At 38.1% G+C, this 21,456-nt stretch overlaps 1 protein-coding gene across 50 annotated transcripts in view; it reads right to left on the reverse strand.

Annotated features, from left to right (window-relative positions):
• SCAPER (S-phase cyclin A associated protein in the ER) overlaps positions 1-21,456 on the reverse strand; it is a 521,075-nt gene that overhangs the window by 57,674 nt on the left and 441,945 nt on the right. For all 50 annotated transcript variants that reach the window (XR_011438966.1, XR_011439156.1, XR_011439026.1 and 47 more), the window contains 2 exon segments: positions 17,505-17,737; positions 1,050-1,205 (listed from right to left, as the gene is read on the reverse strand). Coding sequence is in view for 47 of the 50 variants with exons in the window: in XM_070267830.1 (XP_070123931.1) it covers positions 1,050-1,205; positions 17,505-17,737 (389 nt within the window). In the remaining 3 variants the exon portion in view is untranslated.

Here is a 21,456-nt window from a genome sequence, read left to right on the forward strand (position 1 = left end):
CCTAGAAACGTGACTGGGAGTGGAGGGATTGGGTACCAGTAAGAAAGAATAAATGGGTTTAGGGGTCCTACGCATAACAGACTAAAAACGTGTTGAGGAGGTTCCTTTTGGAAAACAAACTCTCTCCTTTAAAATATTCTGAATATAGTCACTGCATTCTATGTACGTTGCATATGGATGGATATTTCTTTAAGCAGCTAGGCTTGATAAGTTTCAAATAGTTTTCTTCTTGAAAAATCCCTAAAAAAATACATAATTTGTATGAAGTGCTATTTAGAATTTAATTGTAATAAAATTATTTTACTGAACATCCTCAATATGCCTGAGGGATATGTCATATTCCTAACAGAAACACTGAATCACTATAGCAAATTATTCTTATATGGTAGGAGGGGAGAGAAAAGAACACGAGGGTGGTTTACCCTGCCCCGCCTAGAAAACTGTTTTTGAGGATGGTCGACAGGGTGGGGTAGGGGGTCTAAAGAGCCAACCAGGCCAGTAGAGTCCCTAGCACATTGGCTATAATCATGTCCATGGGTCATGTGTGACTTCAGGGAGCTATTGTTTTTGGATGGCTCCCTTCCCTTATTCATGGAGGAACCTTAGAAGAAGAGACAAAGGGGAAAATAAACAAACCTAGGAGGCTGTAATTGGAAGATGGGAACATGATCAAGGGCACTGTGAGGCTGTGCTGTGTTGCGCCGAGGGCCCGGCTGACCGTCTTGACTTTATCACTGACTCAAGGAGAATCACTTGATTCCTCTGGATCTCAGTGGAGGAGGGAAGGGATGACCTCTAAGGTCTCTTCCAGCAATGATGTTTATGATACCAACAACAACAAAAAAGGCTCTGACAGGAGCATGTAGCCAGGGAAAATGAGAAATAGAAGACAAGTCTCAATATGGGAAGCCAGTAAGGACAGAGGTAGGACAAAGAGGAAAAGAGGCCAAGATGACCACCTATATCCCTATAAAATGACCCTAAGATGGGCAAAATTCAAGAGATGTTTCCATAGTTGAGTCCAGATCGACATCAAATAGAGGCCTTACCTTCTGGTGACAGCAAAGCACAGTGTGCACATTCCATCTAAGAGTCCTGCGGCATGCTGCAGAAATGTAGCCATCTTGGGGTTCTCATCCACTGGGCCTTGCACAGAGAGGAAGCAGCCACAAAGCTTCTCGATCAGACCTATGTTCACCACGTAGCTAGATGTAGGGAGAAATGTGTGTTATCAACCTGCATGGGCTGGCAACATCATCACCTTCAAAGATAAATCTTATAACACAAGCTTTGACCCCTCAAACAAGCAAACACAACACAAGTTTGAGTAAAGCATCTCAAATAACAATTTCCTTAGATTTAGTTCTGAATAATCAGCTATTTCTGTAAGTGATTCTCTTCTCTCTTTTGGTTATTCTGATGCTATTTTTCAAGAAAGATGAATGAAAATGATTATCTGATCATTCTTACTGGCCTAAAGAATCTGACAATAGTTGAAATGATTTATAATGACCTCTGCACTTTTGAAAAGCAGTACTTTTTAAAGTACTAGGGAACCAGGGCCAGCCTAGTGGTGCAGTGGTTAAGTTCGCATGCTCTGCTTCGGTGGCCTGGGGTTCATGGGTTTGGATCCTGGGCGCGGACCTAGCACTGCTCATTAGGCCACTCTGCAGTGGCATCACACATAAAACAGAGGAAGACTGGCAGAGCGACAATTTTACTCAAGCAAAAAGAGGAAGATTAGCAATGGATGTTAGCTTAGGACCAATATTCCTCCAAAAAAAAAAAAAAAGTACTAGGGAACCATATTTACCAGAATGCAGGGATTCAGAAGATAAGATGATGGTACCCAGACATTCCTGTTACAACTTCTAATACCAACAGTAGGTTCTCTATTTTTTAAAATCCTAACACCATTAAGAGTATAACAAACAGTGATTTAATTGCTTTCTGTTATGAAAAGTACCAGCCCTGAGAGTTGACAATAACATTTAAGACGTCACTTTCATCTTTTCCGTCCATTAAAAAGTTTTTCAGAGTTGTTTATTAAACTGGACCAACAATAGCAGTAGCTCTTTTATTAGTCTGCAAAGTAGCAATCATTGAAAATAATATTTTAAGACTACAAATGACCTTGTAGATAAATCAGCCTTAGAGATTTTATACTGATTCAGTGCTACCGCATTTACATGTATGAAAAGAGGAGGACTTTGAATATAGCAGTTCTGAAAGTCAACACGTGTTAACTTTCAGCAATATATGCAAAGTTATTGATGCTTCTGCTCCAGTGCACTAAATCTCCATCACTATTCATTTACCAATACACGTTTTTGTAAAAGCAAGGAGAATCTGATGAATAATTGATATTTGGAGCCTCTTAAATTTACTACTTAGAAGGTGCAAAATAATGCCCCCTTTCTCCTTTTACATTAGGAAATGTAATCACCTGGGCTACTGAGCATCTCCTGCAGTTTTAAAATTGGGAAGTATGAAATGATGACCAGCAGCCCTATTCCCATTCTGTATAATGAAGGAAACTGACAGACTGACATATGCACACACTGAAGATCTTATTATAATCTGTTTTAACAGAATCAGATTTTTAAAAACTGGCTCGTGTTTGCATAGAACTTTTCAATTTAGAAAGTGTTTTTACATTAACCATCCCAATGAATTATCCTAACAATCTCACGAGGGAGCAGGTAGTGACAGTTTTGGTTTTGTCTACCCAGCATATTCTCCTTTCCTATTCCATGTGCTCCTAGTGGATCTGTTAAATATTGTACCCTCCTGCAAAAGCAGGAGTGAGCGTGTGCTCCAGGGTGGTCAAAGTATTCATCACCTTGGCCATAATAACAAGTACCAAGGTGTGTATATGACCTAAGGAGGACCAATCAGAATCTTCTGTGGGATTAATATATGACCATAGGAAGAATCTCTTTCCACTGGGGATATCTAAACTGAGAGATATGAGTCTGGGTAGCCAACTTGCTGGTAGCCAACTTACTTGTTACATGGGGAGAATACACTTACAGAATGAAGCCAAGAAGAGACAAGTAGAAGTGAGAAAAGAGACAAAGCCCAGATGGTGTAATTGGAGCCTCAGTGTTTAGTTCCAAATGTCAACCTTTCCAGTTACACAAGCCATTTTACTATTCTTTTTTGCTTGTTATTTCCAGTTAGGCATCTAAAAGAGTTTTAACCATAGAAAGTGGAAAATTATTTTTTTCTAATAAAATAAAGGCTCATTATGGAAATTTAAATAGTATGGAAAAGCATAAAAAGTTGGCCATAATTTCACCAAAGACAACCACAGTTTGATATGTTTCACATTTTTCTATTTGACTCTTTCTCCATGTTAATGACATTACACTGAACTTCATTCGACTATTCCGCGCCCCACCCCCCTTGTTTTTTACTGAGTTAATGATAGGTTACAATCTTGTGAAATTTCAGTTGTACGTTATTGTCTGTCAGTCGTGTTGTAGGCGCACCCCTTCACCCTTTGTGCACACCCCCCACCCCACCTTTCCCCTGGTAGCCACTAATCTGTTCTCTTTGTCCACATGTTTAAATTCCTCATATGAGTGGAGTCATACAGAGATTGTCCTTCTCTGTCTGGCTTATTTTACTTAACATAATTCCCTTAAGGTCCATCCATGTTGTTGCAAATGGGACAATTTTGTTCTTTTTTATGGCTGAGTAGCATTTCATTGTATATATATACCACCTCTTCTTTATCCAATCATCTGTTGATGGGCACTTAGGTTGCTTCTACATCTTGGCTATTGTAAATAATGCTGCAATGAACATTGGGGTGCACAGGACTTTTGGAATTGAGGACTTCAGGTTCTTTGGATAGATACCCAGTAGTGGGATAGCTGCATTGTATGGTAGTTCTATTTTTAATTTTTTGAGGAATCTCCATACTGTTTTCCATAGTGGCTGCACCAGTTTGCATTCCCACCAGCAGTGGATGAGGGTTCCTTTTTCTCCACAACCTCTCCAACATTTGTTACTGTTTGTTTTAGCTATTTTTGTCCTTCTAATGGGTGTAAGGTGATATCTTAGTGTAGTTTTGATTTGCATTTCCCTGATGATCAGCGATGATGAACATCTTTTCATGTGCCTATTGGCCATGTGTAGATCTTCTTTGGAGAAATGTCTGTTCATGTCTCCTGCCCATTTTTTGATCGGTTTGATTTTTTGTTGTTGAGTTGTGTGAGTTCTTTATATATTATGGAGATTAAGCCTTTGTCAGATGTATTACTTGCAAATATTTTTTCCCAGTTAGTAGGTTGTTTTTTTGTTTCAATCCTGTCTTCCCTTGCCTTGAAGAAGCTCTTTAGTCTGATGAAGTCCCATTTGTTTATTCTTTCTATTGTTTCCCTTCTCTGAGAAGACATGGTGTCCAAAAAGGTCCTTTCAATACTGATGTCAAAGAGTGTACTGCCTACATTTTCTTCTAGAAGCCTTATGGTTTCAGGTCTCAGCTTTAGGTCTTTGATCCATTTTGAGTTTATTTTGGTGAATGGTGAAAAAGAATGGTCAATTTTCATTCTTTTACATGTGGCTTTCCAGTTTCCCCAGCACCATTTGTTGAAAAGACTCTCTTTTCTCCATTGTATGCCCTCAACTCCTTTGTTGAAGATTAGCTGTCCATAGATGTGTGTGGTTTTATTTCTGGGCTTTCAATTCTGTTCCATTGATCTGTGCACCTGTTTTTGTACCAGTACCATGCTGTTTTGATCACTATACCTTTGCAGTATGTTTTGAAGTCAGGGATTGTGATGCCTCCAGCTGTGTTCTTTCTTCTCAGGATTGCTTTAGCAATTCGGGGTCTTTTGTTGCCCCATATGAATTTTAGGATTCTTTGTTCTATTTCTGTAAAGAATGTTATTGGGATTCTGATTAGGATGGCATTGAATCTGTAGATTGCTTTAGGTAGAATGGATATTTTAACTATGTTTCTTCTTCCAATCCATGTGCATGGAATGTCTTTCCATCTCTTTATGTCATCATCCCTTTCTTTCCGAAAAGCCATGTAATTTTCGTTGTATAGGTCTTTCACTTCCTTAGTTAAGTTCACCCCAAGGTATTTTATTCTTTTTGTTGCAATTGTGGATGGTATTGTGTTCTTGAGTTCTTTTTCTGTTACTTCATTATTAGAGTATAGAAATGCTACTGATTTATGCAAATTGATTTTATACCCTGCAAATTTGCTGTAGTTGTTGATTACTTGTAAAGGTTTTCCAATGGATTCTTTGGGTTTTTCTATATATAAGATCATGTTGTCTGCAAACAGCGAGAGTTTCACTTCTTCCCTCCCTATTTGGATTCCTTTTATTCCTTTTTCTTGCCTAATTGCTCTGGTGAAAACCTCCAGTACTATGTTGAATAAGAGTGGTGATAGAGGGCATCCTCGTCTTGTTCCTGTTTTCAGGGGGATGGCGCTCAGTTTTTGCCCATTGACTATGATGTTGGCTTTGGGTTTGTCATATATGGCCTTTATTATGTTGAGGTAGTTCCCTTCTATCCCCGTTTTGTTCAGAGTTTTTATCATAAATGGCTGTTGGATCTTGTCAAATGCTTTCTCTGCATCTATTGAGATGATCATGTGGTTTTTATTCCTGAGTTTGTTGATGTGGTGTATCACGTTGATTGATTTGCGGATGTTGAACCATCCCTGTGTCCCTGGTATGAATCCCACTTGATGATGATGTAGGATCCTTTTGATGAATTGCTGAATTCGGGTTGCCAAAATTTTGTTTAGAATTTTTGCTTCTATGTTCATCAACGATATCGGCCTGTAGTTCTCCTTTTGCATGCTGTCCTTGTCAGGTTTTGGTATCAGTGTGATGTTGGCCTCGTATAAGGTGTTAGGAAGTGTTCCATCCTCCCTAATTTTTTGGAACAGCTTGAAAAGGATAGGTATTAAATCCTCTCTGAAAGTTTGGTAGAATTCCCCAGGAAAGCCATCTGGTCCTGGGGTTTTATTCTTTGGGATGTTTTTGATTGCTGTTTCAATCTCTTTACTTGTGATTGGTCTGTTCAAATTGTCTGCTTCTTCTTGACTAAGCTTTGAGAGATTGTAGGAGTCCAAGAATTTATCCATTTCCTCTAGGTTAGCCATTTTGTTGGCATATAGTTTTTCATAGTGTTGTCTTATAATCCGTCATATTTCTGCAGAGTCTGTTATTTCTCCTCTTTCATTTCTGATTCTGTTTATTTGAGCGTTCTTCCTTTTTTTCTTTGTAAGTCTGGCTAGGGGTTTGTCAATTTGGTTTATCTTCTCAAAGAGCCAGCTCTTTGTTTCATTGATCCTTTCTACTGTCTTTTTTGTTTCAATAGCACTTATTTCTGCTCTGATTTTTACTATTCCTCTCCTTCTGCTGAGTTTGGGCTTTGTTTGTTCTTCTTTCCCTAGTTCAGTTAGGTGTAGTTTAAGGTTGCTTATTTGGGATTTTTCTTGTTTGTTAAGATGTGTCTGTATTGTGATGAATTTTCCTCTTAATATATATGAATTGGTGTGACACGTAGTCATTTTCATTTGTCTCCAAGTATTTTTTGATTTCTTCTTTAATTTCTTCAATGATCCATTGCTTTTTCAATAGCATATTGTTTAGTCTCCACATCCTTGTCCCTTTCTCAGCTTTTTTCTTGTAATTAATTTCTAGCTTCATAGCATTATGATTAGAGAAGATGCTTGTTATTATTTCAATTTTTTTAAATTTGTAGAGGCTTGCCTTTTTCCCCAACATATGGTCTATCCTTGAGAATGTTCCTTGTGCGCTTGAGAAGAACGTGTATTCTGCTGTTTTTGGATGGAGTGTTCTGTATATGTCTATTAAGTCCAACTGTTTTAGCTTTTCATTTAGATCCACTGGTTCTTTGTTGATTTTCTGTCTGGATGATCTGTCCATTGATGTGAGTGGGGTGTTGAGGTCCCCTACAATTATTGTGTTATTTTTGCTATCTTCTTTTAGGTTTGTTAATAGTTGCTTAATGAACTTTGGTTCTCCTGTGTTGGGTGCATAGATATTTATAAGCGTTATTTCTTCTTGATGAAGTGTCCCTTTGATCATTATATATTGGCCCTCTATGTCTCTCTTTACCTGCCTTATCTTGAAGTCTGTTTTGTCTGATATAAGTATTGCACCACCTACTTTCTTTTGTTTGGTATTAGCTTGGAGTATTGTCTTCCACCCCTTCACTCTGAGCCTGTGTTTGTCCTTGGAGCTGAGGTGTGTTTCCTGGAGGCAACAAATTGTTGGATCTTGTTCTTTAATCCATTTTGCCACCCTGTGTCTTTTTATTGGAGATTTCAATCCGTTTACATTGAGGGTGAGTATTGATGCATGAGGGCTTAATGCTGTCATTCTGTTGCTCATTTTCTGGTTTTCCTGCGTTTCCTTTGTTTCTTGTCCTGTGTATTTTAGCCTACCCATTGACTTCTACAATTTCTTATGCTGTCTTTCTCAGATTTTTTCTTATTTATGTTTTGTGTCTCTGTTCTGTTTTTAGTTTAGTGGCTACCCTGAAGTTTGTATTCAGAATCTCGTGTATAACATAGTCCATATTCTGGTGGTCTCTTACTTCCTTAGACTAGACTGTTTCAGTCCCTTTCCTCCTCCCCTCCTAAATTATTATTTTCATCTCTTATTCCAGCTTGTGTTGTGAGTTTGTGGTTAGAGTGATAAGACTGTCTTTGCTTTGATGATTTCCTTCCTTTTATCCTAATGCTATAGTTCAATATTTGCTATCCTATTCTGCTTGTATCTATTTGTCTCCCTACTCTGTGTTTTATGACCCCTTACTCCCTTTTTTTCTTTTTTCAGGTATGAGAGCCCTCTTGAGGATTTCTTGTAGTGGAGATCCTGTGACAAAAAAGTCCCTCAGCTTTTGTTTGTCTGGGAAAGATTTAATTTCTCCCTCATATCTGAAGGATATTTTTGCTGGATAGAGTATTCTTGGCTGAAGATTTTTATCCTTTAAAACTTGGAATATGTCACTCCAATCTCTCCTATGTTGTAAGGTTTTTGTAGAGAAATCCACCGAAAGTCTGATAGGGGTTCCTTTGTAGGTTATTTTCTTCTGCCTTGCTGCCCTGAGTATTCTTTCTTTGTCATTCATTTTTGCCATTTTTACTACTATATGCCTTACAGTACGTCTTTTTACATTGACAAATCTAGGAGATCTGAAAGCTTCCTCCACACACATTCCTCTCTCAATCCCTAGATTTTGGAAGTTCTCTTCTATTATTTCATTGAGCACGCTTTCTGCTCCATTTTCTTTTCCACGTCCTCAGGAATTCCGATTATTCTTAAGTTGCATTTTCTCATTGAGTCAGCTATTTCTTGGAGATTTTCTTCAGTTTTTTAAATTCTTAGTTCTCTTTCTTCCTCTGTCTGGAGCCATTCAGCCTGTCTATCTTCGATTATACTAATTTGCTCCTCTCTTGTGTCTACACGGGCATTCAGGGAATCCATATTCTGTTTTATCTGATCCATTGTAATTCTCATCTCTAGTATTTCTGATTGACTCTTCTTTATAGTTTGAATCTCTTTTGTGAAGTAACTCCAGAACTCGTTGAGTTGTTTCTCCATATTTCCCTTTACCTAATTGAGTATTTTGATGATAGCTATTTTGAACTCATCCTCACTTAGTTTAACTATTTCCAAGTCCTCAGGACATACTTCTATATTTTTACTGTTTTCCTTTTGGACTGGAGCTTTTATAAATTGCTGGATGGTAGAGGAGCAGTTTTTGCGCATGATGCTATTATTTGGTTGCAGTTAGAGCCTGTCGCCACTAAATAGGGGTGGAGAGCTGTGGGTTCTGAGTCCTCCGCCTTCAGCCATGAAGGCAGCATGCAGTGTGGGTTGGGGGAGGAGTGGCACTTTCTCCTGCACCCTGACCTGGGTTCGGATGGGCTCTCACTCAATGGTTTACCGGGCCCGGCTTGCTGGGGTTCCCCCACGTGAAGGCTTTCCCCCATTAGAGGGTTTCCACTGCATGGGTGGTAGGAGTCCTGCACGATCCCTGGACGCGCGGCCCCTTCTCCGCTCCTTCCCTCACCTGCGGCAGCGATCCCAGTCTCTACGGGAGGGAGCGAAGTTCTCTCCTACTCGTTCCAGCTCCTCCGAGGGCGGCTGCAGCCTCTCTGCCCTCTGTTGTTTAGCTGCTGTGGGTCTCCGATGATTTCTGTTATTAGTATTTTTTTTTTTTTGGTTGGAAAGCAGTTGCTCCTTTTCATTGTAATTTGAAGGGGAGAGAGTCCCGGGTGAGCTCACGCCACCATGTTGCTGACGTCACTCTGTCATTCATTTGACTATTTTAGGCCCCTTCTATATAATGAAAATATCTTTGTAAGAATTGTATTTTAAATCTTTAAGAGCTGTATGATTGAAAGGTTTGAACATAAACCAAAAGTAGAATAGAATAACAACCCTCCATGAACTTATCATTCAGCCCTGACCACCATCAACCATGACCAATTCTATCCATCCACATCTACCTTGCATAATGTTTAAGCAAATCCAGGACATTATATCATTTCATTCACAAATCTTTCAGTTTGTATCTCTAAAAAATAACAACTTTAACAAAACATAACCACAATACCATTATTACATCTGGAAAGAACAATAATTCCTTAATATCATCAAATAACTAGTATTCAAATTTCCAAATGTACCATAAATGTCTTAACGTTTTTAGTAGTTTCTTAAAAATTAGAATCCAAATAAGAACTGCACATTATGATTGGGTGACGTATCTTTTTAAGTCTCTTCTTAATCTGCAGGTTAACCTTCCATCTCTTTCTTTTCCTTTGCAAATTTATTTGTTAATGAAACCTTGTGGTTTATTTTATACAGTTTCCCACAATCTAAATTCTGCTGGTTATATCCCTGTCATGTCATTTAATATATATTTTTTGGACTATGTATTTCCTATAAAATGATCTAGATTCTAGAGGTCTGATTACATACATAAATATCATTGTTTAATGGGTGAATAATATTCTACTAGTGGAATATTTTTGGAACTTTTTGGTAGTTTTCAATATTCACCATTATAAACTATGTTGTGATGAATATTTTTCATACAAATCCTTATCAGATTTCAGATTACTTTCCAGAAGTGAAATTACTGTGTCAAAGAGTATGCATATTTTTAGAGTTCTTGATATGTATAGCCCCATTACCTTCTAAAAACCTAGAATCAATTTACAGTCCCACCAGTACAGTATGAGAAAACCAAATTCACTATGTGGGCATTGATATTAGTATATCCATTTGATAGATGAGGAAACTGAGGCTCAGGGAGGGTGAAGCACTAGCCCAGGCAGGAGAGATGGAATATCCTAAGGTCTTCTGACTCCTGATAAGAGTGTCCTTTCCACTAAATATACTCCTTCTCTGTGGAATTCTTTTGGTCCTCAATGAGGTCTGAGTTTTTTAAACAAGGATGAAAAATTTTTTCTGAGACAATTCCTCAGACTAATAGTGACCACACAATGCTTCAAAACCATCCAGTCTCAAGATGAAAATGGCTTGAATGGGTTTCCTGTACTGGTCTTGAAATAGCAAGAAAGGAAGAAAGAGTCCACAATCAGTAAAGAAATAAAAAGTATAGAAAAACCAAACCAAACCAAAATGACCTCTGTTGAGCAGGCAGTCCTTTCTGAATATGGACTCTTTTGGTTATTGGGGGCCGACTATGGTGCCTACTAATGAGTCAGACTAACGTTTTTCTAAACTGCCTGGGTCTTGAATCACTGTGCTGGCAATCTTTAGATGACTGCCTAAGAAGATGCTGAAACTAAACGGCTCTAAAAGGTCAGGGCAGAGAAAGTCATTTTGCCCACTTCATAGCTTTGAGGGAAGAATGTAGAATCTTCTAAGGGATATTGGTTATCATTGGCAACATATCTGTTACATTGCAACTGTTATGCTGAAATTATAATGTTGAGACTGTTATCTTATCCAGGATGAAAAGCTTTAATGTAGAAAACCTCCTGGTCTTCTTGGAATGTGCATTCTGGGAAATATGCTGCTGTGAATGCTGCAGTAAATAGGCCTCTCCATTTGCTTTACCATTTGAGATTTAAAATGAGTTCCTCTGTAGCTTTTTGCCATTGGAACTTTTAAACTGAAAGGGATATACAGGGATATATATATATATATATATATATATATATATATATATATATAGTTATATAGTTATATAGTGATACATAAAGAGTAATTGCCTCTTCTTTGTCTACCCTTGTTCAGACATTCACTCTCACCCCAACTGAAATATTGTTCAACAGGGTTCCATCCTTGAACTAGGTTTAGTAAACTCATGAAATTCCATGGTTTCAACTATCTTTGAATGTTAATAACTCCTAATTATCCCCAAGGCTACTTTTTTTCTGAACTTCTTTCCTAAAGTTCTAGTTTCTGGATATTTCCTCTTGGGGTTCATAAGGTACCCCTACATGGATAAATCCAAACAAAAACTCATTGTCTCTTCTCCTAAAATCTCCTCTTCTGAATATTGCTTAAGTGAATGTCACCATTTATCCCATAAATAATGCAAGAAGTTTGGGCATAACTATTTGTAATCATGCATTCATCCATTCAATTATTTCTAAATATGACACTGATCCTAACCTCAAGGACCTCATAAGGTAGAGACTGACACATAATAATCTCTGCAAGAGCTATGTTCAAAGTATTACTACAGCTTAGCAGGAGGGTCTAATTTTGGCTCAATGGCTCAGGGATTGCTTTTTAGAGGTCTTCACATCTGTAAATGCATTCACTAGTATTTTGGAGGTTGAAAGACAGGATCTGGAGCGTGTATTTTTGATGGCTGAAGATCTAGCGGACGTAGTGTAGTTCTGGAGGCAATATCTGTGGTAGTGGGAGCTTCTCATTCCTGGGCCAGGCTAAGGCAGTGAGCTACTGAACTGAACAATTCCAACGGTTGAGTACAATTCATGATTTTGATAGACATACTAGCTCTTGATTTTGACAGATTTTGCAGCTCTTCAGTTCTGTAGTGTTCTTCTGGGAGTCATTCCCGGAGATCTAGTCTAGAACCTGCTCTTTCAGTCCCTGCACTAATTTTGTAAGCACCTAATTCTGTGTATTAAATCCTTTCTGCTTAAAATAGTTACAGTGGCTTTTGTTTCCTACAACTGAATTCTGATTGATATGAAGGTTGATAAACAATGCTCAACTTCACTACTGATAAACACAATGTAAATGAAGACAACACAAAATGCCATTTCACACACATTAGATTGACAAAAATTAGTAAGTGTGTTAACACAAAACACTGATAAGGATATGGGGAAATGGAACTCCTATCCTTTGCTGATCAGAAGTGAAATTTGTATAATTATTTGGAGAACAATTTGGTATTACCTGGTAAAGCTGAAAGTTTATTTATCATAGCATTCACAAATTGCTACTGTAGGCATTTAAACTTGAGATTTCGTTGTTTGAAATAGTGAAAAAGTAGAAACTATTGCCAGCAGGTGGAAAATGAATATACAAACTGGGAATTTATTCATTTAATAGAATCTGTAGAGCAGTTAGAATGAATTAATCAGATCTATATGCATGGACATAAATAAATCTCAACAACATGTTAGGTTAAAACAGAAATTGACAAAATAGTATACCATTTATGTAAAGGTTAAATACACAAAATAAAGAAAGTAGGTATGTTGTTTATGGATATATATAATACATAAATATACATATAAATGAAATTTATATACACAAATATATTTATATACACATAAATACATATATATATATATAAAATTGACAAAAACATGCATGGGAATGATATACACAACCCCTAAAATACTGATTTACCTCTTGGGAGACAATAAGGTGAAAGGGATGGAGTTGAGGAGGTTAGGTGTATCTGCAACATTTGGTTTCTTATTAATAAGAAAAAAGATCTAAGATAATATAGAAAAATGTTATCAGTTACTGAAAAATAGGTTGGTACATAGGTGTTGATAATTTTGTTAGGTGTATTTTGATATACTTCAAAATAAAATAATAGAAAATTTAAACATTTAAAAAGGCAATGATAACAAACAGAAAGCATTTGCAACCTGAAAGATGAAGGACTAACATTATTTTTCCTCCAGGTTTATTGAGATGTAGTTGATTTATAACATTGTGTAAGTTTAAGGTGTACAAGGTGATCATTTGATACATGTATATATTGCAAAATTATTACCACAATAAGGTTTAGTTATCCACCTCCATCACCTAACATAGTAACAATTTTTTTGTGTGTGCCTCTCGAGAACTTTAAAGCTCTACACTCTTAACAATTTTCAAAGATACCGTAAAGTATTAACTATATTCACCATGTTGTACATTACATCTCCAGAACTTATTCATGTTATAAATGGAATCTGTACCCTTTGATCAATTTCACCCATATCCCCACTCTTCAGACCCTCATAACCACCAATCTACTGTTTCTGTGAGTTTGTTTTTTTTAGATTCCACACATAAATGAGATCATACAGTATTTGTCTATGTCTGACTTACTTCACTTAGCATAAAGTCCATCCATGTTGTCAGAAATGGAAGCATTTCCTTCATTTTTATGGCTGAATAATATTACATTGTGTGTCTGTGTGTGTGTGTGTGTGTCTGTCTGTCTGTCTGTCTGTCTGTCTATCTATCTAGCTAGCTAGCTCATTTTCTTTATCCATTCATTTGATGTTGGACACTTAGGTTATTTCTATGCCTTAACTATTATGAATAATGCTGAAATAAAAATGCAGGTGTGGATACCTGTTTGAGATAGTGATTTTACTTCCTTTGGATATATACCCAGAAGTGGAATTGATGGATCATATGATCGTTATTTTTTCAATTTTTTGAGGAACTTCCATACTGTTTTCCACAGTGGCTATACAAATGCATAATCCTACCAACAGTGCACAAGGGTTCACTTTTATCCACATCCTCTCCAAGACTTATTATCTCTTGTGCTTTTGATGACAGCCATTCTAACAGGTGTGAGGTGTTATCTCATTGTGGTTTTAATTTGCATTTCCCTGATGATTAGTGATGCTGAGCATCTCTTCCTGTACCTGTTGGCCATTTGTGTGTCTTTGGAAAAATGTCTATTCAGCTTCTTTGTGCATTTTTAAATTGGATTATTTGTTTTTTTGCTACTGGTTGTAGGAGAGCCTTAAATATTTTGCATATCAACCCCTTACCAGTATATCGTTTGCAAATAATTTCTCCCATTCCATAGGATGCCTTTTCATTTTGTTGATTGTTTCCTTTGCTGGGGATAAGTTTTTAAGTTTGATATAGTCCCAATTGTTTATTTTTGCTTCTGTTGCTTGTGCTTTTGGTGTCATATCCAAAAAATATTGCCAAGACCATTATCAAGGAGCTTTTCCCCTATGTTTTCCTCTAGGAGTTTTATGGTTTCAGGTCTTACATTTAAGTCTTTAATCCATTTTTGAGTTCATTTTTGTGAGTGGTGTTAAGATAGGGATCTGATTTCATTCTTCGGTATGTAATTATCCAGTTTTCCCAGCACAATTTATTGAAGAGACTATCCTTTCCCCATTGAGTATTCTTGGCTCCCTTGTTAAATATTTGTGGACTGTATATGCGTGGGTTTATTTCTAGGCTCTCAATTCTGATTCATTGGTCTATGTGTCTGTTTTTACGCAAGTACCATACTTTTTTGATTACTATAGCTTTGTAATGTAGTTTAAAATCAGCAATTGTGATGCCTCCTTATGCTAAGTGAAATAAGTCAGACAGGAAAAGACAGATACAATATGATCTCACTTATATGTGGACTCTAAAAAAGGCTGAACTCATATAAATAGAGAGTTGAATGGTGGTTACCAGGGTCTAGGGGGTTGGGAGAAAAGGGGAGATGTTGGTGAGAGGGTATAAACTTTCATTTATAAGACGAATAAGTTCTGGGGATGTAAGATACAGCATGGTGACTATAGTTAACAATACTGTATAATATACTTGAAAGTTGCTAAGAGAGTAGCTCTTAAATGTTTCACCACACACACACGGGAAGGTGATAGAGGTGTTAACTAACCTTATTGCGGTTGTCACAATATGATAGAACCTTATCATTTCGCAATATATACGTGTATCAAATCATTACATTGCACACCTTAAACTTACACATGCTGTATGTCAACTAAATCTCAATAAAACTGGAAAAAAACAAAACTGTGGAGCTTCAGGGTTGGTCCATTTCCTGAACAAATTTCAAATCAGCATCTTTTCAAATTGCAATTTGCTTCTATCCTACAAACAGTATTCTTTCCTAGAACTATGCTAAACACTGTAACTGCTAATATTTTCATTTTATAGAAAAAAATTCTGATGTTTGACAGCCAAACAATATTATCTGGATATTCTGTCAAAGGTCTTTTGTTTTTTTCCCCCAGGACCTTGTGCAGGGTCTGGCACAAAGTGAGTACAGGTGACCATACTTTGAATTGATAAATATTTACAAGAATCCCTTATATTTAGAAACTGGACTGAACCATGTAAAATAATGAGAATAAATACTGTTATTTCCTCATCTCTGTTAGACACTCTTGCCTCTTCTACACCAGATGAGGAAGGGACACATGTCAGGGTGGGGTGCCCTGCTCCAGCTCTACCTCAGGGGTATGGGCCAAAGAACAGCACCAAAGACTGTGTTGGAACTCTTTCCACTTAAATTTGAAACACTAGAGATATAAATTGACAAAAAATGCCCAGGTTGCAGCAGAGAGTAGAGTGAGATTTCTTGTGAGTTCACATCTGAGAAGGTGAGAAAGCAAGCATGGAAATAATTAAACATGTTCTGTTTGCTTCATTAGGTAGATTTGAGATATGGTTTGTGGTTTTACACATAGGCATCATCAAGCAAAGTAACAACACATACATTATCTGTAAGAAAAAACTTTCACCAAAAGTGGTTCAAGTCAGAAAAAGAGTGACAAAGTTTTGTTCTAAAATACGGTAGTTGTCAATCATCCATTTTGAGTTATATGAACTATCTGGTTTAGCAGATTACCACTGTTTTTTTCTCCCCCAATACTTTCCTCCTTTATGAAGGATCTGGTAACTATAAGAATATATGTGAAAATGTATGTACTTTCTCCTAGAAGGCCCACTGGAATTGTACTGAAGCATTTGGCTAGGCCTTCCACCTCATCACAGTCGAGGCATGTGGCTAAGCTATCTGAACGACAAGAATGCAGGGTTGCTGCATCACATGGCAGCCCAAGGGAGAATGCTGGGACAGAACGGCATTCATCAGCAGAGAGGGCGAGGTTCTACAATGACCAAAAAGACATGGGGAAATTGAATGGGATCAAGCAACTGAGAGAAAGGCCAGGGAGGGTAAAAGTCAAGTGCTATATGATAAATGGTTGTGGACCCGCAGGGCCTAGTATTCTCCAGCAATAAATATGCTTGGGGAAAGAGGGCAGGCAGATGGAAGGGATAAGTGAACAAAGTAATCAAGCCTAAGAAAGATACTCAATGAAACAACTGTTCCCAAGAAAGTACTACAAGAAACCAGAGGAAATTTATGAACTGTGAAAAAAGCAAATGCAGAAGAGGGCACTCTCTTTCTCCCATTAACCTCCAAGCTTCAGAGAGCAACAAATTGCCTGGATTTTGGAAGCCAGAGATCAGTGCAGATTACAGAGGAGTTGGCAATACATGGGACAGGTAATTGATTAACACCAGATGGAATCCTGTTGGGTAATTAAATGTCCTACGTGATTCAAAATTCACAAGAGAAAGTGAGTTCAGATGTCAAAGTACGAGTAAATTTCCCTGGAGAAAAGGTGACCTTAGAAGGAAGCAGAGTTGACCTTCAACAGGCATCAGAAATTGCCACATTTGTGTAGGGGAAAGCATACAGGTGTTGGGAGTCCAGCTGGATCTGAGTTCCAGTCTCAACTCTCTTACCTACTTTTAAACTTATTTATTACATAACCTTGGGCAAAGCACTTAACCTCTCTGAGGAATTTCCTCACCTACGAAGTCTGAATTAGAAACCTTACATTTATAGGGCTGCAAAGCCTCTACTATAATACCTTACAAATAACGGGTGCTCCATAAATGGTAGCTATTATTATTAAGTCTGAACCAAATTTATAACCAGAGATGACCTAAGATAGGGGAATTCTAAGAAATTCTGAGTTGGAAAGAGTTGATAGCAAGAAAGTTATAAAAGCTTGGATACTACATATATTAATATCAAATATCTAAATATCAAGAATGACAGATGAGCTCTAACTATATTGCTTTTCATGACTACGATTTTCCTTCTCTCTCTACAAAATGTGGTGTATTCTCTACCAGGAATTTGTGAATGGTGCTGTGAGAAGCACTGCCATCACATGGGCCCTGAGATTTAAATTATTTTCATTTAATTTTTTTTAACAAAGAAGAAAATTGTAAGAAATCTAGCAATTTTACCTGATGAGGTCCTGAACTCGACTGTTAAAAGCATCACCTTGTGAGGGTTTGTTTTTCATTTCCTGTGTTGATATTTTTGATGTAGCCAGCTGGCTGTTTCCATCTGGTCGACTGGCAATCAGACAGCCAAAAACCACAGCACTGACTTTGAGAAGTCCGGTTGTCAAGCCTTCGAAAACTTGCTTATTTGTATTTCTTCCCAAAATTGCATTTTTTTCATCTGGAACATAAACCTAGATGGGAAAAAATACAGTAATTGTGTTTCAATAAAACCAGCAAAAATCGACAGAGATGATTTGGAAAATTTCTGGAATCATAATTAATTCTGAAATTCTAAAGGTGGCTATCTAAATATTTGAATGTTGTTTCTGAACTCAGATTGCTGAGTTCACATCTCAGCTTTGCTCTTGCTAGCTGGGTGACCAAGCTTCAATTTTCTCATTTATGAAACAGGGATAACGACAGTAGCTATATCAAGCGTTCTTGTGAGAATCAAATGAACTAATACATACAAAATGATTAGCTCATGCCGAAGCATATATTAAGTCCTCAATAATATTACTTATTCAATTGAATAAATTATATTAAAAATTTGTATCTATTCAGAAAATGAATCAATTGGTAGACTGGCAGCATTGTTTCTTGTTAAACTGATTTCTTAAAATATCTAATCTAAATTCCTCTATTAGGATGAAATTTGCAATTCTTATTACAAAATAGTTTTTCACTAATACATAGGGTAACATTTAGCTCTATTTGTGTATAGTTTAAGGAATTAATGTGGTTGTTAAAAGTTGGGACTAAGAGTCAGAACCTGGGCGTGGGTTCTGGCTCTGCAGCTATATGATCTTACACAACTTCCTTAACCTTTCTGTGTCACAGTTTCCTCAATTGTGAAATGAGGATAATCATAGCACCTAATGAACCAACATAAGAAAATTCTCGGATTATCTATGTGCCAACATGTGGCACATAGGTAAGCCCCATAGAAGTGTTATCTGCTATTACAATTGCTACTCTTACTATGATTCCTATTATTACCAGGAGGAGATGCTATGGTGTATGAACATCGGCTCTCACAGAGAAGGATGACTAGAAGTACACTGGCTAGATATGTAATTACCAGGCTGGGAGCTCTGTGCCCTGGCCTGGGATGCTGGCTACATAAGGGCTCACTCTTCCCAGGGAAAGGAGGAGCTCCTCCTGAAAGCCTCCCTACCAAGAAAGGAGCAGAGAAGCCAAGGGTGGGAAGGAAGGAAGTCGGGACTTGGAATCAGATGGCATTGTATTCAAGTTCCAATTCCTCCTCTAGAAGATCACATAACTTTAAATAATAATTTCACATTTCCAATTCTTGGTTTCTGTATCTGCCTACCTGCTACGAGTACTATGAAGTTCAAATAAGATGAATGGGAAAACATTTGGTAAACTATTACACTTCACAAATGCCCTCATTAACAACCAGCCTCTGCCTCATTCTCACTCTGTACTTGCACCAGTTCTATCAAAAGATAGAGGAATAGGGACCTGCCTGCAGCTGAGTGGTTAACTTTGCGAGCTCCACTTCAGCGGCCCAGGGTCTTGCTGGTTCAGATCCTGGGTGCGGACCTCGCACCACTTGTCAGGCCATGCTGAGATGGTGTCCCACATGCCACAACTAGAATGACCTACAACTAGAATGTACAACTGTGTACTGGGGTGGGGGGGGGGAGAGAGAGAGAGAGAGGAGAGAGGAGAGAGGAGGAGGAGGAGGGGGAGGGGGGGAGGAGGAGGAGGAGGGGAGGGGGAGGGGGAGGGGGAGGGAGGGGGAGGGGAGGAGGGGAGGGGGAGGGGGAGGGGAGGAGGGGAGGGGGAGGGGGAGGGGGAGGAGGGGGAGGGGGAGGGGGAGGGGAGGGGGAGGGGGAGGGGGGAGGGGGAGGGGGGAGGGGGGAGGGGGGAGGGGGAGGGGGAGGGGGGAGGGGGAGGGGGAGGAGGAGGAGGAGGAGAAGAAGAAGAAAAAAGATTGGCAACAGATATTAGCACAGGTGCCAGGTAAAAAAAAAAGATGGAATAAATGATCACTTGGATTCAAAAGGAGGATCTTTATAAACACAAGCAAATATTCCCTCCATTATTTTTTGTTGTTAATTTAGACATTCCATGAAAGTCATTTTTCTGAGGTTAGCCTTGTTTAAGACTGTTGACCGTAATTTATCTCCAACCACTCAGCCATTACTAAGCCCAAGTAATTATAGTAGAATCTTTCTGCAGTGTGTGCTCCAATTAATTGATGAAAGTTTCCTTTGAAACTCTATAATAGTTATAAAACAGCCACACAAGCTTCTTCAGATTGTGACTAGCATAACCTAGCCTAGCCCAATGCAAAAGGTGGTATCAGAAGTGGAGTGTAAACCCAGGATTTCCATATAAGTCAGGATGAACTGGATTATGCTGTAATGAAACATTCCTCAAAAACTTCAGGGGGGTCAAACAATAAAGCTTAATTTTTCAATCAAATGACACGACCACCTCAGGCTGGCTAAGGCTTTGCTCTGCACCCTTGTCCTTACTCTGGAGCCCAGGTGATAAAACAACCAGCATTTAGAGCAACACTGCCCAACAGAATTTTCTAAGATAATTGAAATGTTTTAATTTACGTTGTTCTGCACTAGTCATGTGTGGCTATTAAGCATTTGAAATGTGGTTAGTGCAACTCAGGGACTAAATTTTCTTTTTTTCTTTTTTTTTTTACTTTTACCTGCAACTCATTTTAATGTTTTCTTTGTGTGTGTGTGTGTTTTTTTTTACAGAGTTCATAATAGTTTACATCAATGTGAGATTTCACTTGTATATTATTTCTTGACTGTCACTACATAAGTGCTCCCCTTCACGCCCAGTGCCCCTGCCCACTTCCCTTCCCCTGGTAACCACTGAACTGTTTTCTTTGTCCCAGTACTTGTTTATATTCCACATGAGCGAAATCATCTGGTGTTTGTCTTTCTCAGACTGGCTTATTTCACTTAGCATAATTCCCTCTAGGTCCTTCCATGTTATTGCAAATGGGATGAATTTGTCTTTTTTTCTGGCAGAGTAGTATTCCACTGTGTGTGTGTGTGTGTGTGTGTATGCACTGAATCTGTAGATTGCGTTGGGTAATATACATATATATATATGTACATACACACACACACACACACACACACACACACCCACATATTCTTTATCCAATCATTGGTCGATGGGCACTTGGGTTGCTTCCATGTCTTGGCTACTGTGAATAATGCTGCAATGAACATAGGGGTGCATATGTTATTTTGGATTGTTGATTTCAAATTGTTTGGGTAGATACCCAGTAGTGGGATATCTGGGTCATATGGTAGCTCTATTTTTAGTTTTTTGAGGAATCTCCATACTGTTTTTCATAGTGGTTGCACCAGTTTGCATTCCTACCAGTAGTGTGGAAGGGTTCCCTTCTCTCCACACCCTCTCCAACATTTGTTACTTTTAGTCTTAGTGATTATAGCCATTTTAACAGGCATAAGGTGGTATCTTAGTGTAGTTTTGATTTGCATTTCCCTGATGATTAGTGATGTTGAACATCTTTTCATGTGTTTAGTGGCCATCTGGACATCTTCTTTGGAAAAAGGTCTGTTCTCTCCTCTGCCCACGTTTTGATCAGGTTGTTTGCTTTTTTATTGTTCATTTGTGTGAGATCCTTATATATTATGGAGATTAACCCCTTGCCAGATATATGATTTGCAAATATTTTCTCCCAATTGGTGGGTTGTCTCTTTGTTTCGATCCTAGTTTCTTTTGCATTGCAGAAGCTCTTTAGTCTGATTAATTCCCACTTGCTTATTCTTTCTTTCCTTTCCCTTGTCTGAGAGGACATGGTACTTGAAAAGATCCTTTTTAGTTCGATGTCAGAGTGTACTACCAATATTGTCTTCCAGGAATTTTATCGTTTCAGGAT

This window comes from Equus caballus, chromosome 1, assembly GCF_041296265.1.
Source record: "Equus caballus isolate H_3958 breed thoroughbred chromosome 1, TB-T2T, whole genome shotgun sequence".
NCBI lineage: Eukaryota > Metazoa > Chordata > Mammalia > Perissodactyla > Equidae > Equus > Equus caballus.